The sequence below is a fragment of the Ranitomeya imitator genome, chromosome 1 (assembly GCF_032444005.1).
Source record: "Ranitomeya imitator isolate aRanImi1 chromosome 1, aRanImi1.pri, whole genome shotgun sequence".
NCBI classification, from domain to species: Eukaryota; Metazoa; Chordata; class Amphibia; order Anura; family Dendrobatidae; genus Ranitomeya; species Ranitomeya imitator.
The window spans coordinates 215,138,191-215,154,417 of NC_091282.1; the positions used below are offsets into that span (position 1 = coordinate 215,138,191).

Here is a 16,227-nt window from a genome sequence, read left to right on the forward strand (position 1 = left end):
TGCACCCCTCAAGCTGATCAAAACCACATTCAAGAAGTTTATTAACCCATCAGGTGCTTCACAGCAGCTAAAGGAACGTGGCAGGACAAAAATGAACATTTAACTTTTTAATCAAAAATGATCTTTCAGCAACAATTTTTTTTATTTTCACAATTGTAAAAGGAGAAAATGGACCACAAAAGTTGTTGTGCAATTTCTCATGAGTACGCAGATACCCCACATGTGGGGAAAAACCACTGCTTGGGCGCTCGGAAGGGAAGGAGCACTTTGACTTTTTGAGCGCAAATTTGGTTGGAATTGATAGTGGATGCCATGTCGCGTTTGAAGAGCCCCTGATGTGCCTAAACATTGGAAACACCCCCCCCACCCCCCAAGTGACTCGATTTTGAAAACTAGACCCTTCAATGAACTTATCTAGCCATGTGGTGAGCACTTTGAATTCCCAGGTGCTTCACAGTAGTTTAGAATGTAGGGCCATGAAAAAAAAAAAACACATTTTTTCCACAAAAATGATTTTTCAGCAATGATTTTTTTTATTTTCACAAGTGTAAAAGGAGAACATGGACCACAAAAGTTGTTTTGCAATTTCTCATGAGTACGCCGATACCCCATATGTGGGGGAAAACCACTGTTTGGGCGCACGGCAGGGCTCGGAATGGAAGGAGTGACGTTTGTGATTGCAGATTTTGATGGAATGGTCTGCAGGCGTCATGTGTTTGCAGAGCCCCTGATGTGCCTAAACATTGGAAAACCCCTCACAAGTGACCCCATTTTCGAATCTTAAACCCCTGAATGAATTTATCTAGAGGCATAGTTTTATAGTATTGACTATAATGCTTTTTGTTTTACTGGTGTATGAATTTATAATGCGGTGTTATATGTAAGATGTGTGGGGTACATCAGATTTATAAAAGTGCGTTGTGTCAACAGGGTATAAACAAATTTTTATTAATTTGTGGACGTGTGGTACGCTTTGAAGCAATCCTTAATGCAAAGGCCAGGTTTCACAATGGTAAATTGTGTCCTTTCGGATTCCCCTCTTGGAGCATACTCTCACCGTTTTTGTGATCGTCCTGTCCTCGCTGTTTGGGGAACCTGTCATGGGAAATGTTGACCTGGGACAATACGAGTACTATCAGATTCAGAAGTACTGGGACCCTCGCCTCCCTGAGTGCCAAACCTTATGGCCTTGATGACTGCCTCCTGAAACTGAAGGAACATCCCCATATTGCCTGCAGATCGGGACAGCACAAAAGCATTGTACATGTGCACGGCCAATTTTTGTACCATACTTTGGCTTTTCGCATGGCACTGTATGGTTGGAGGACCTGATCTGAAAGATCCCCCCCCCCCCCCCCCATGTACCGATTGTAATCCAAGATACAATCTGGCTTTGGGACTTGTGTTGTGGTCCCACAAACAGTGACAAGGGTGCTGTTGTCACGGTGTATGGTGGTCAGGATAAGGAAATCCCCTTTGTCGGCCACCGCTAACAGTCAGTGCAGGGAAGCTGACGGCGAGGGACGTGACAGACATCGGAATGTGAGTATGTACTGTTTTGTTTTTTTTAACTTTTACAATGGTAACCAGGGTAAATATCGGGTTACTAAGCACAGGGCCACGCTTAGTAACCCGATATTTACCCTGGTTACCATTGTAAAAGTTAAAAAAAAAAAAAAAACAGTACATACTCACTCACATTCCGATGTCTGTCACGTCCCTCGCCTCAGCTTCCCTACACAGACTGTCAGCGCCGGCCGTAAAGCAGAGCACAGCGGTGATGTCACCGCTGTGCTCTGCTTTACGGCCGGCGCTGACAGTCAGTGCGGGAAGCTGATGGCGGGGGACGTGACAGACATCGGAATGTGAGAATGTACTGTTTTTTTTTGTTTTTTTTTACTTTTTCAATGGTAACCAGGATAAATATTGGGTTACTAAGCGCGGCCCTGCACTTAGTAACCCGATTTTTACCCTGGTTACTCGGGGACTTCGGCATCATTGAAGACAGTTTCAACGATGCAGAAGTCGTTCCCCTGATCGTTGATCGCTGGAGAGAGCTGTCTGTGTGACAGCTCCCCAGCGACCACACAACGACTTACCAACGATCACAGCCAGGTCGTATCGCTGGTCGTGATCGTTGGTAAGTCGTTTAGTGTAAAGGTACCTATCGAGCAGATCTAATTTGATGCAGTTGTTTTTGGGTATGAAAATTTACAGGGTGATTCCATAATTTTTTTTTCCCTCAGAATTGAATGACTCCATAATTTTTTCCCTATGCTTGGTGAAAAAAAAGTAACCATTACTGACTACCACATTTTTTTGTTCTCTATTTCTTTTTAGGGTTTCTTAAAGCCAGAAAGTTGCCATTTGAAATGACTTTAGTTTTGTGCCATGTCTGTGATCTGCTTTTTTTCTACAAAATTAAACTGAATGAACATCCTCCAAGGCCGGTGATTCCATAATTTTTGCCAGGGGTTGTAGAACCATCATTAATTTGAGGAGATTAAATACTTTCCTTTTGATGTCACACCTTCAAAATGCAGTCCACAAGATCAGCTATTAAACTTTTTTATTCCCCATATGCTTCATGGCTGTCCTGGACCTGAAGGATGCATCTCATGTACAGCACCATGGAATCAATGGTGCTATATAAATAAATAATATTACCATCTGGCCATACATGTCGAGTTCCAACAGTACCTCAGAGTGGCATCATGGGAGGTTGGGTCTGACATTTCCAGTTTGCAACGATACCATTTGGTCTTTCCACGGCACCTTGCGTGTTCACAAAAGTAATGTTGGAGGTGATGGCTTATTTCCGCCTATGGGACACGCTTATTATCCCATACTTGGATGATTTGCTGATAGCAGGGAGATTTTCTTCCCAATGTAGGGGTCGCCTTGCTAACACAATTTCATCATTACAGGCGTTGGGCTGGATAATCCAACCTGGAGAAATTCAGACTGGTCCCGTTAACTTTTCAGTCCTTCCTGGGTCAACATCTAGATTCAGTAAGTCAGACGTCTACTCCCAGAGGGGACAAAAATGCTGAGTATAATTAATAAGGTTAGGACAGAAATTGATAGCATCTCGCAGGGACATATGAGGGTTATGTCTCATCTGGGTCCCTTATGTTCTGCAGTCTAAGGGCTCCTTTCCACTTGCGAGAAACACGTCCGTGTCTCGCATGTGAAAACCAAGCTCTGGCGCCGGCACTTGAGAGCGGAGCGTGCAGCTCCATGTGTTGCTATACGGCCGCACGCTCCGCTCTGGAGTGCCGGCGCCAGAGATTGGTTTTCACATTGCGGCCACATGTCAGCTGTTTACAGCTGACATGTCACAGCTTTGAGGTGGGCTCACCGCAAAGCGGGGGAGTGTGCCTGCTGATGTACTATTCCGTCAGCTGGCAGAAAGGGGTTAAAAGCGCTGATGTCTACTGCGGTAGAGATTCTCGAACTGGCCGAAACCCATCTCTTGTCCCTCTCAGCCCCTCACATCAGGGGAGTGGAAAATCTAAAACCGGACTTCCTCAGTCTCCATACATTACATTAAGCAGAATGGGTTCTCTGTCACAAAGTATTCAGGAAGATGGTTGATTTGTGGGGGCTTCTGGAAATAGACTTGTTTGCTAATAGGGACAAAAGATCGGTCCAGAGGTTTGCCTCCCTGAATAGGTCAGATCAGCTGGAAATGGGCGACTCCCTCCAGTTCTTTTGGCAGTTCAGTCTGGCCTATGCGTTTCCCCTAATGATGGTGCTTCCACTAGTCATCAGGAAGGAGAGAGCAAGGGTGATTCTCATTGCTCCCTTCTGACCCAAGAGACCTTGGTTTTCATGGCTGAGCCATGACCATATGTGACCCCTGGATCCTCCCATCAGATCCAGGCCTGCTCTTAGGGTCCATTCAGTCATCCTCAGATGAGGGGTCACCACTTGACGACATGGAACTTGAGAGGCAGTTGTTGAAATTAAGGGGGTTTTCTGGCAACCTGATTAACACCCTTCCGCAGAGTAGGAAGGAATTCACAAGGAAGATATACAGTAGTGTGGAGAAAGTTCCTTGATTTTCATACTGGGCCCTTCTTGAATGAGGTTCCAATTGTGGCAATTCTCAAGTTTCTGCAGAAAGGACGGGAGCTGGGTCTTTCAGTTAACACATTAAAGGTTCAGATATCCGCTTTGGGATCACTATATAGCCATCATATTGCGGGAGATAGATGGGTTGCATGGTTTATTTCAATATGTGAGCGTAGCGACCCTGTACACATTGCTCGGTTGCATCTGTGAGACCTGAACTTGGTCCTTGATGGCCTGACAAGTCTTCCATTGCTTTAACATCAGCTAGAAGTTAGTGACGCACATGCTCTCTATCGACCCTCCTTTCCTGTATTTGCTAATAGGATAGTGCTAAAGCCAGATCCTTCCTACCTCCCTAAGGTAGCTGCCAGGTTTCATACAAGTCAGGAGATTTTCCTTCCCTCCTTTTTTGGTAACCATAACCCTTCTACTCCTGAGGAAGAGAGATTCCACACCTTAGATGTGAAAAGAGCTGTCCTGAGTTATATAGACAGAACTCATCCCTGGGGGCAGATTAGGGCTCTGTTTGTGTCCCTTCAAGGCCACAGGAAGGGGTTTGGAGTCACAAAGAGCACTTTATCAAGATGGATCAGAGATGCAATCTGTCTGGCCTACTCAACAAAAGGTGAAACTCCTCTGGATGGAGCAAGAGCCCATTCGGCACGGGACATTGCATCCTCCTGGTCTGAGAAGGCGGACATCTCGATTCATCTGATATGTAAGGCTGCAACATGGTCTTCACCTTCTATAACCACTATAGACTTGATTTATCATCATCCTCTGACTTGGTTTTCGGGAGATCGGTCCTCAACACTGTGGTCCCCCCAGGTGATGGTTCTCTGAAAGCCTCTTAGTGGATGCTGTCATGGTGAGAAGAAAAAAAACGGATTACTTACTGGTAATTGTGTTTTATGGAGTCCACGACAGCACCTACTCACTTCCCATATATATATATATATATATAATTATATGTGTGTGTATGTATTTTGAATGTTATGACCTCAAATAATGTAAAGAAAACAAGTTCATAATAATTTAGAAGCATCAATACTAATGTTTTAACCCAGGAAGAGTTCAGGAATCAATATTTTGAGGAATAACCATGATTTTTAATCAAAGCTTTCATGTGTCTTGGCATGCATTCCACCAGTCTTTCACACTGCTTCTGGTGCAAAAATGTAAGCCGCTCTTCTTTGTTTGATGGCTTGTGACTATCCATCATCCTCTTGATTACATTCCAGAGGTTTTCAACGGGGTTCAGGTCTGGAGATTGGGCTGCCCATGACAGGGTTTTGATGTGTTGGTCTCTATTATAGATGCATCTCCATTACTAAGCCGTGGGAACCACGGCTGTCTGACCTGCAGTAATGACTTTACAGCCGTTCAGAAGCAGTGTTTGCTGCACATGACAGCATGGCAGACACTGGATGTTCGGGCCCCCCATTCAAGTGAATGGGGTCTGGTTCGGGTCCTGTTCTGGTACCCAAACCTGAATTATTTTTTTTTGTTTAACTGTTGGGCCACACACGAACATATCAGGGTTCCGCCCATCTTTAACTTTTTCCGTGTTTGTTTTTCACTCCCCTCCTTCCCAGAGCCATAACTTTTTTATTTTTCCGTCAATTTGGCCATGTGAGGGCTTATTTTTTGCTGGACGAGTTGTACTTTTGAACGACATCATTGGTTTTAGCATGTCGTGTACTAGAAAATGGGAAAAATATTCCAAGTGCGGTGAAATTACAAAAAAAGTGCAATCCCACACTTGTTTTTTGTTTGGCTTTTTTTGATAGGTTCACTAAATGCTAAAACTGACCTGACATTATGATTCTCCAGGTCAGTACGAGTTCATAGACACCTAACATGACTAGGTTATTTTTTACCTAAGTGGTGAAAAAAAATTCCAAACTTTGCTAAAAAAAAATAAAAAATTGTGCCATTTTCCGATACTCGTAGCGTCTCCATTTTTCATGATCTGGGGTCGGTTGAGGGCTTATTTTTTGTGTGCCGAGATGATGTTTTTAATGATAGCATTTTGGTGCAGATACGTTCTTTTGATCGCCTGTTATTGCATTTTAATGCAATGTCGCGGCGACCAAAAAAAGTAATTTTGGAGTTTCAAATTTTTTTCTCGCTACGCTGTTTAGCTATCAGGTTAATGCTTTTTTTTAATTGATCGGGCGATTCTGAGCGTGGCGATACCAAATATGTGTAGATTTGATTTTTTTTTATTGATTTTATTTTGATTGGGGCGAAAGGGGGGTGATTTAAACTTTTATATATTTTTTTTTCACATTTTTTTACTTTTTTTTTTTTTTACTTTTGCCATGCTTCAATAGCCTCCATGGGAGGCTAGAAGCAGGCTCAGCACGATCGCCTCTGCTACATAGCACTCACAGCTGCCAGCGATCAGTAACCATAGAGGTCTCAAGGACCTCTATGGTTACAATGGAGAAGCATCGCTGACCTCCGATCATGTGGCGGGTGTCGGCGATGACGTCATTTCCGGCCGCCCGGCCGGATGCGGTAGTTAAATGCCGCTGTCTGCGTTTGACAGCGGCATTTAACTAGTTAATAGGCGCGGGCAGATCGCGATTCTGCTCGCGCCCATTACGGGCACATGTCAGCTGTTCAAAACAGCTGACATGTCCCGGCTTTGGTGCGGGCTCACCGCCGGAGCCCGCATCAAAGCGGGGCTTCTGACCTCGGACGTACTATCCCGTCCGTCGTGTCCGAGGTCAGAAAGGGGTTAATTATAATTAATATGTTAATATTAATATTGGAACAGAATTCATTTCAAGCTATTGATTTGACCCTCCTCTCATGTGGCACCTGGGGAAAATTAATTGCCCACCTCTGTCCCAGACCATTTAATTGTTTTAAGTGGTGACTAGAATTTTTTGCCCATAACAGAATTCCAGCACAGATAAAGAAAGTAAATTAAATTGTTTTGATGTTAGATGTGTCATCTAATATATTGAGACCCCTATTTCTTTTAGAAAATGTAATTTTCTTTTTGTTCTTTTTGCCCGAGCAAAATAAGGGTAAAGCAGCAAAAAAGGTATTACCACATGCATCAGAAAGTCTATTTCTTTAACCTATGTGTTCATGAACAAGAATCCCTGAGGAAATTAGGGTTTATTCTACTAAAGCAATGTCTACCTCTTGGGCAGATAGAACTAATGCTACTGTTGAACCTATCAATAAAGCAGCCTAATGATCTACTTTTTTTAGGCACTACCATTTGTATTTTTATTCTCAGCTTTCTTACAGTTATAAAATATTACAAATGATCATCCCTCCTTAGGGATTTTTTTCCTGTGTTTCTCTCGTGTTGCTGTAATGGGTGAGGGGAAAAATTGTAATTAATTACCAGTATTTGAATTTTCCAGAACACAAGACAGCACTCTACTGATAACACTTTCTTTTGCTTTTGCTTAGGCCTCTTTCACACTTTTGCTTTTGCTTAGGCCTCTTTCACACTTTCGTTTTTTACAATCAGTTACAATCCGTCAAAATGTTGAAAAGAATGATTCTGTGCAGATTGTAAAAAACTGATGCACTGGATCCGTTTTTTTTTACGGATCCGTAGCGTTTTCCAAGCAATCTTCAGCATCGCTTGGAAAACTGATTGAGAGGTTGGTTACACTTGTCAAACATAGTGCAGGAACAATATTTACAGGTGTGTGTGTGTGTGTGTGATTGCACAGCAGTGAAGTACATTTACCATCCATTTACCCATGGCCATAGTTGTTTTAGTCATTTTGATATTACTAAGGGCTCATGCAGACATACAAATTGGTGAAATCTCGGACCGCAATTCACAGACTCATCGAAGGTCACACTACCAGAGCAGGACAGCTTCAGGTATTTCCATAAGGGTATCACACTTGGGTCGGGAGACCCGCAGCAAGTCCGTGGATTGCGATCAGACTTCAGATCAATTTGCAAGGATGTCTACATGAGCCTTTAGGCTGCATTTGTGTTAAAGATATTGCACTGAAGACCTCAGTGTTATACACATCTTTTCAGGGAAATTAGAGTATTTGATTTTTGCCGCAAATCAAAGTTTTGGGAAAAATTTGACAAAGCTGATGAGTTCAAATTTGAATAGATTCACTCATCTTCGCTACTGAGGATGTGGGTTCCAGAAAAGACAATTACTGGTGGTAAGTAATCATCATTATTGTATACAGTAATAACAGGTATTGGTATTCAGTTTCAGTGCATGCCCTGAACAGTCCATGATTGATGCACTCAGTAACCAAAATGTCAGTACATTTAATTGAAATATTGGGAGCAAATAAGCGCAAATAGGTTCTTAACTGATAACAACCGGGGTAACAAGGGAAGTGTTACACTCACCTGGTTTAATTGCACTTAAGCAACATAACGCATGGATCAGCTGCTGCAGGACATGGGTCCAAAGACCAAGCGCGAAGGTGAATCCTAGGTATCATGCGTCAAACTCTGCGCTGCTCATAGATTTCCAGTACGATGATATTCTTAATGTTTTATTTCAAATTGTAGGATCGCTACTTCCAACATGTGAAGCTATAGAGTTCAAGTCCTCTTTTTCTCTGAAGAGACAATTTGCATATTATTTCAAATAGGTTTTAAAGTCAACACGTTTCGAAGTCACACAGACCCTCTTCCTTAGGATAAGGTTTTGTCCTGAGGAAGAAGACCTGCAACACTTTGAAACGCGTTGACTTTAAAACCTGTTTGAAATAAAATGCTGGCAATCTATCAGTAGCGCAGTATGACACATGGTACCTGGATTCACTTAATTGAAATATTAGCATAAATAGCCCCCTTTTCCTTTCCAGCCTTCCCAGAAGCTCTTGTATGGAGTGGAGTAAGTCCTTCTGTATGCCAACCACTGGGAACTGGTGCTCTAAAAGTAGCTTCTTCTTGCTCTGCACTGTTGGCACGTGGGCTGGACAGGTGAATTGGGGAAGTGAAACAATCTGGGCAAGTGTGACCACCTGCCCTGGACAGGTTACATGGTTATTCTAAAAAGGAGTGGACCAAGGCCAGTGAGCACCAGAACAAGTATGAAACTAACATATGGACACTGGAGTATTTGTTTAATGGAGTCCAAAATAATTCTGCCATCGTACCTTGGATATTTAAATTGTCTTGCTAATATGGGATAGTCTCATATCATTTTTTTTTTCCTTAATGAAGACCCTGTATGGCAAGCAGTTCCCTGCAGGTCAAACAAGTCCTCTGCTCAAGGCACACATGACTCTCCAGATAGGGCAAGGAAGCTTGAAGAGACCTATGGCTTTTTTTTCTGTTGTGGTCGCATTTAGTATATTTTAGCTAAAATACATTTTTATGGAGGATATTTAATCAGCCTGTGTTCAAAGCCCCCAAGAATTTCCTTTTGGTGTTCTTTATTTACCTGTATCAAGTATCTTCCCCATTATCCCTGAACTAGGCATAACACATGATTTTGTCTGGAAGTCCTTTGAAAAGGAGCAGGCAGTTGTTGGACAAAAAAAAATTGAGTTCTGAAGTTGCATGTGTGCACTGAAACTTCATAAACATTGTTTGACAGCAGGCATATTCCTATCATTTGGAGTTGGGCCCAACTAATGGTCAAGTGGTGCTCAAAATCCAGTGCATTGCTGTATGATTGCAGACCAGCGCAAATCAGTTTACTTTTTTCATTTTTTGACTAGCACTTGCTTATTTACTGTGACTTTTTTACAACAGAGTATTTTTGACCTCTCTGTGCGTTTTTGTGTCTTCAGTTTACTATCAGCCTGTTGTGTGTCTAGAGGGATAATAGCTCCCTTGTCTGATGGACTGACCTTTATGTATTGACGGCCTATCCATTGAATAAGCCACTACTATTCGATCAGAAGGGGTTTTCCAACTAAAGCTGTTTGAAGAGGCTGTGGAGCTCGTGCAAGTAGCTGCAGGTTGATTTGTACTCTCTTGCATCAGATTGTTTTAATGGTTGTACAGTTAATTTGCTCCATTGAAAAGAATGGTATTATGTTGCAGTAACTTGAATGGGTGCTAAAAAAATAAGGCGGAGAAAAGTACAAACCAGTCTGCAGCTGCACGGAACGTTGAAGAGGCTGTGGCACTTCTTCATACAGCTGATCGCAAGGGGCATCCAACAGCCACTGATGTCGTATTTTTAAAGACTGTATAACCACTTTAGTGGCCAATTTCTGTAGGACTGGTGAATCATTACATGAGTATGGAGACCTCCCAATTTCACTTGAGAAATGCAGGCAATTTAAATGCCCACTCCTTATTCTTAGGGAAAATAATTTGCAACTACAGGTGTCTGACAACTTTTTCCTCCTCCCCATGGAAAACACATACAGTATACTCTTTTAGGATATTGGAACTGCAATGATGGGCAAACATCCAGACATCATCATAATTTGGCCCCCAGATTACCGCTGCCTATTTATGTGAATGTTAGTGTGTTTGGGTACATTAGTTTGGCGATGAGTATTTGGTAGTTTGGCATATTTGTATACTTTATGGAGCTAAACATCAGAGAGGCCCGGCGCCTGCGCACTACTGTACTTTGCTCTGCCCTCAACCCTGTGCCGGAGCGTGATGCCGTGGATCCATGAAGCCATCAGGAGGGCAGCATCGCAAAAAGATGAGAGGCGCTGGACCAGGACCTGCGACACCCATCAGACCGGACCGCCCGCCAGGTGAGTATAATAAAACTTATTTTTCTTCTCTTGCAGTTCGGATCAGGGGCTTATATAAGGGATTATAGAATGCTGTATATAAGCCCTGAAAGGTGATGACAATATGTTATATCGGCCAAACCTGGTGACCGGTTCACTCTAAGCTTCTTAAGGTGGTCATACACCTAAGATAGATGGTGGTTAGGCTGACAGCGATTCCTTGCGACCCACCCCATACACAAGCATACTAAGCTTGGAGATGCGTTCATGTGTTCTCAGTGGGGAGAGAACAGCTGCCAGAAACTTGAGGATACTTATCCAACATGCCTGACCTTTCTCCCTCCTGTATTTCATATTGGAGGAGAGCAGGAATAGTGCAATACATATTAAAATGTCAGCTGAAATGTTCAGGTTCATATACGACATTCATGTAATGTGTGTCCAGCCTTAGTGACCTCATTATAGATGAGAACTTACCGTTATCTCTGTTTTGTAAGCTCTGGTATAACTGGAGGTTGTTTGTTTTGGGACATTTAAGACACATCGTTAGGATATGTCACAAATCTCTGATACACACTAGGATCCGAATCTATCTCCAGAATGGCTCAGTTCAGCAGCAATAAGCATTTCTTGATTGATATTTATTCCCTATATCCAATCGTTTAGTCACTCATGTAATTTGAATCTTGAAAACTTCACCAGAATCTGACCTTTTCTCACCTTTGAAACTGCAAAAGCTTTTACTGTCACTCTTCATTCTCATCAGGACTACCACAACTCTCTAGAAATCAGTATCCCTCTTACCAAACTTTCTCCTCTCCAGTTCATTCTAAATGGTGCAGCCAGTGTCATACTTCTGTCCAGCTGCTACACAGATGCCTCCACCTTGTGCCAGTCATTGTACTGGTTACTCATCCGCTACAGAATACAATGTAAACTTATCATTCTCACCCACAAAGTTCTCCACAGTTCTGCACCACCCTACATCTCAGTCTACCAATCTACCCGTGCCATCTGTTTTGCAACTGATCTAAGACTAACATCCTCCATAAACCAAACCTCCCACTTCCGTCTCCAAGACTTATCTTGTGCTACACCAGTTCTCTAGAATGTACTACCCAGCACAATCCTACTAATACCTAGCTCACATATTTGTAAGCATGCTTTTAACAACCATCTCTTTATATAAACCTATCACTTCACTAATGTAACTCTTCCCTGTTCCCCCTTTCTGTATTTTTCTCAGAATCTGCTCCTTCCAATTAATCTGTCTCCACATCCCCCATGTACCCAATAGGACAGGTAACTGTACTTAGACAGATACTGGTTGATGACTGGTTCATGCAGCATTATTCAAAATTAACTTGTGATTCTAATAATGGCTGGATCATACCTGACAAGCACTTTTTACCTTTTGTGTCCTCCCTATTTCCTTACAGATTGTAAGCTTGTGAGCAGGGGCCTCACTCCTCCTGTATCTGTTGAACTACGTGTTACTTTGTGATGTTTTTATTGTTTGTACATGTCCTTTCTTAATTGTATGTAAAGTGCCGTAGAATATATTGGTGCTATATAAATAGAATTATTATATTATCAAAGCGGTTGTTCGTTTTGTCACATTTATGGCACATCGATAGGATAGGTCTCCGATGCATGCTAGGATCTCATTTATCTCCAGAATGGCTCAGTTCAGCAGCAATAAGCATTTCTTGATGGATAAAACACACAGGATACAGGCTACAAATCAAAACTTATGACAACCATATCATGGAGGATTTATTACTTAAATAATGCACAATGTTATAATAACTCATAACGTATATGCGGAGTCATTTTTTAAAAACGGTAATACCCCTGTTATCCATCTTCCAGTCAGTGCTGGTGATAAAGTGTCATATCAGGATCTAGAGGGTTAACGAGTTGATCTGTTTAGAATAAAAAATGTCTTTCTTGTTTTGTGTTCTTTGTTTTCATTCTTGATATGAGCAAACTTGAAGTATTAAGTGAGAAGCAAGATCATAACAGTAAGCATCGCAGCCAAAGTAAAGCGGAGGGGAGCGAAACGATCATCCACTCGGCGAACATATCCGGTAAATGTAAGGCTTGGAAAAAATCGTTTCCTAAAAAAATATTTTAGAAACCATAAATATATTTATATAAAATGTCTTGAAACAAAAATGGAAAAGGAGTATAGGAAAAAAAATGCATATTTTCATATGAGAAGAGTACATCACTGGAGAAAAGTATTGTGCTAAATTCTTCATTTTTAATATGGACGGACATGTCACTTGCACACAGTGGGGGCTGATCCAATATTAGTATGTGGCTGCGTTCACACCCGTGTCCTCCATAATGTCCTGTGACCGATCATTACATGGGATTCAACTGCAGAATAAAATGCTCACTTCATCAGCAGCTTAGGATCCATTTAATAAAAATAGGAAGAAAACACATAGCTAAGGAATAGAACGAAAAGCCATTTAAAAGGAGATTAACTGAGTGGTCTGCTCTTTAACCCCTTACCGGCATCGGACGTACTATACCGTCCGATGCCGGCTCCCCTGCTTTGATGCAGGGCTCCGCGGTGAGCCCGCATCAAAGCCGGGACATGTCAGCTGTTTTGAACAGCTGACATGTGCCCGTAATAGGTGCGGGCAGAATCGCCATCTGCCCGCACCTATTAACTAGTTAAATGCCGCTGTCAAACGCAGACAGCGGCATTTAACTACCGCTTCCGGCCGGGCGGCCGGAAATGACGTCATCGCCGACCCCCGTCACATGATCGGGGGTCGGCGATGCTTGTATATTGTAGCCATAGAGGTCCCAGAGACCTCTATGGTTACTGATGAGCGGTGGCTGTGAGCGCCACCCTGTGGTCGGCGCTCACAGCACACCTCCATTTCTGCTACATAGCAGCGATCAGAAGATCGCTGCTATGTAGCAGAGCCGATCGTGCTGTGCCAGCTTCTAGCCTCCGATGGAGGCTATTGAAGCATGGCAAAAGTTAAGAAAAAAAGTTTAAAAAAATGTGAAAAAAATAAAAAAAACATAAAAGTTTAAATCACCCCCCTTTCGCCCCAATCAAAATAAATCAATAAAAAAAAAATCAAATCTACGCATATTTGGTATCGCCGCGCTCAGAATCGCCCGTTCTATCAATTAAAAAAAAGTATTAACCTGATCGCTAAACAGCGTAGCGGGAAAAAAATTCGAAACGCCAGAATTATGTTTTTTTGGTCGCCGCGACATTGCATTAAAATGCAATAACAGGCGATCAAAAGAACGTATCTGCACCAAAATGCTATCATTAAAAACGTCATCTCGGCACGCAAAAAATAAGCCCTCAACCGACCCCAGATCATGAAAAATGGAGACGCTACGAGTATCGGAAAATGGCGCAATTTTTTTTTTTTTTTAGCAAAGTTTGGAATTTTTTTTCACCACTTAGATAAAAAATAACCTAGTCATGTTAGGTGTCTATGAACTCGTACTGACCTGGAGAATCATAATGGCAGGTCATTTTTAGCATTTAGTGAACCTAGCAAAAAAGCCAAACAAAAAACCAATGTGGGATTGCACTTTTTTTGCAATTTCACCGCACTTGGATTTTTTTTTCCCGTTTTCTAGTACACGACATGCTAAAACCAATGATGTCGTTCAAAAGTACAACTCGTCCCGCAAAAAATAAGCCCTCACATGGCCAAATTGACGGAAAAATAAAAAAGTTATGGCTCTGGGAAGGAGGGGAGCGAAAAACGAACACGGAAAAACGAAAAATCCCCCGGTCATGAAGGGGTTAAAAAAAAATATTGTTAAGGATCTCCGTTTACATGTCGAGAGTATTTCCCGGGGTATGTACGCCACTATATAGCTATACAATGATATAATGCCACAATGATAAAAAAAAAAAAAAGTATAAAGCAAGAATGATAAGTGCATCATACTTTTTTTGTGGTGGCTCTCTATATGGGCTATGTAGTAAATGAATACTTATGCCACCACATCAAGGAAAGGCCTAGGAATACATTATGTCCAACACACTTCAAGCCTTTCTGCTGCATACGGAGAACATAGTATAAAAAAGGGAGATGAATTTCTGCAGAGAAATCAATAAGGTTGTCTGTGTAGGAAAAGATGTGTCCTCGGGCACTCTTCTCTGGCTGATAGATCCGAACATGCAGATTCTTCGGCTTCCTAGGAGTCGGAGCAGTTTCTTTCCCCTTCTTTAATCACAGACAGATTGGACAACCGATAAGGAAAATGCATCAGTTTCTTAATCTGACTTATTATCTGTAATAATGTTTTTTTCTTTGTGAATTGAAGAACGGATTAATAAAATTGATACATTTTGGGCTTCAGTTGTCAAAAATATTTGGTTGTGTTGTATAAAAAAGTGTGATCGCGGCCAAAGTCAGTGAATTATTTGCTCATAGGAAAAAGACAGGAAATGTGAATCGCGCAAAAGTCAAGAGTACTTATAACTTTAATGCAAGTATGGTTAAGACATAGGGTAAAAATAAAATAAAAAGTTGCACCCATGACTGTGACCAATATGTAACATCCTACTGAAGACGTCCAGAGACGATGGTCGGTGTGTAGCCACAGGCTGGATCCCTCGGATGTGAGCAAGTAACAGTACATTACATTTTCCACCATATTTAGTGCATTGGCTCATACGGAAATCCAACTTCTAACACTTTGCTGTATCTTTTTGTCAGAATCCTTTTTTTTTTTCTATAGAAGCTGTAGAAAGTAAAATCATTTTGGAAAAGGATAATGCAGTACAAAAAAAATGTACTTTTAATGTCATAAGAAAACAAAATAAAAAGTTAAAGGCTGCTGGATTACAGAAGTGTAATGTACGATGCCACCGGCTATATGAACAGGTTTGGCAAGTTAGCAGATACATAATTGCAGCATTCATCACTTAAATTAAAACTGGCTCTGTTGCTCCAGGAGAAATGAGGGTTACATATCCAAGTTGGGGGTTAACAGTCTGTGAATGAAGTCCAGGTGATAGCGGAGAGAGATAGTGCTACAGTGCAGGTGCTGCAAGTCCCGGCCGACCTCTCGTCACACTATCGTCTCTTTAGAATTTCTTTTGAGAGAGTGCAGCCCCAGCAACGACTGCTGATTGGAAGGTAAATTGATCGATTTGGGGATCACCAGAATAACCCTCTGATTGGTCCGACGCCATTCATTATATAATCTACAGTGGTATCTAAATGACACCTGGAGGGGAAAGAAGAAAAAACAAAATGATCCAACCATGCTGAAATACTTAATTTTTGGCAGCATGTTTCCCACAGGTGACTGCACTGAAATATGCAATGCCTATCTGCTCTCTCCATCGCGCTTTTGTTGCTTCTTTATTTTTTTGGTGCGGATTTCATGCAGTGTTTTAAAGGGGTTTTCCACTTCTCGGACAACCCTTCTGAATCCCTGCTTCCTCCAGTAAAATAATAACACTTCTAGTCACCTC

At 41.9% G+C, this 16,227-nt stretch overlaps 1 protein-coding gene across 1 annotated transcript in view; it reads right to left on the minus strand.

Moving 5' to 3' along the window:
- Positions 1 to 12,483: 12,483 nt before the first annotated feature.
- MARCHF3 (membrane associated ring-CH-type finger 3) overlaps positions 12,484 to 16,227 on the minus strand; it is a 278,549-nt gene continuing 274,805 nt past the window's right edge. Inside the window, exon 5 of the mRNA XM_069753900.1 lies at positions 12,484 to 15,977. Coding sequence (XP_069610001.1) covers positions 15,819 to 15,977 — 159 coding nt within the window. The 3' untranslated portion in view covers positions 12,484 to 15,818. The remainder of the gene's footprint in view (positions 15,978 to 16,227) is intronic.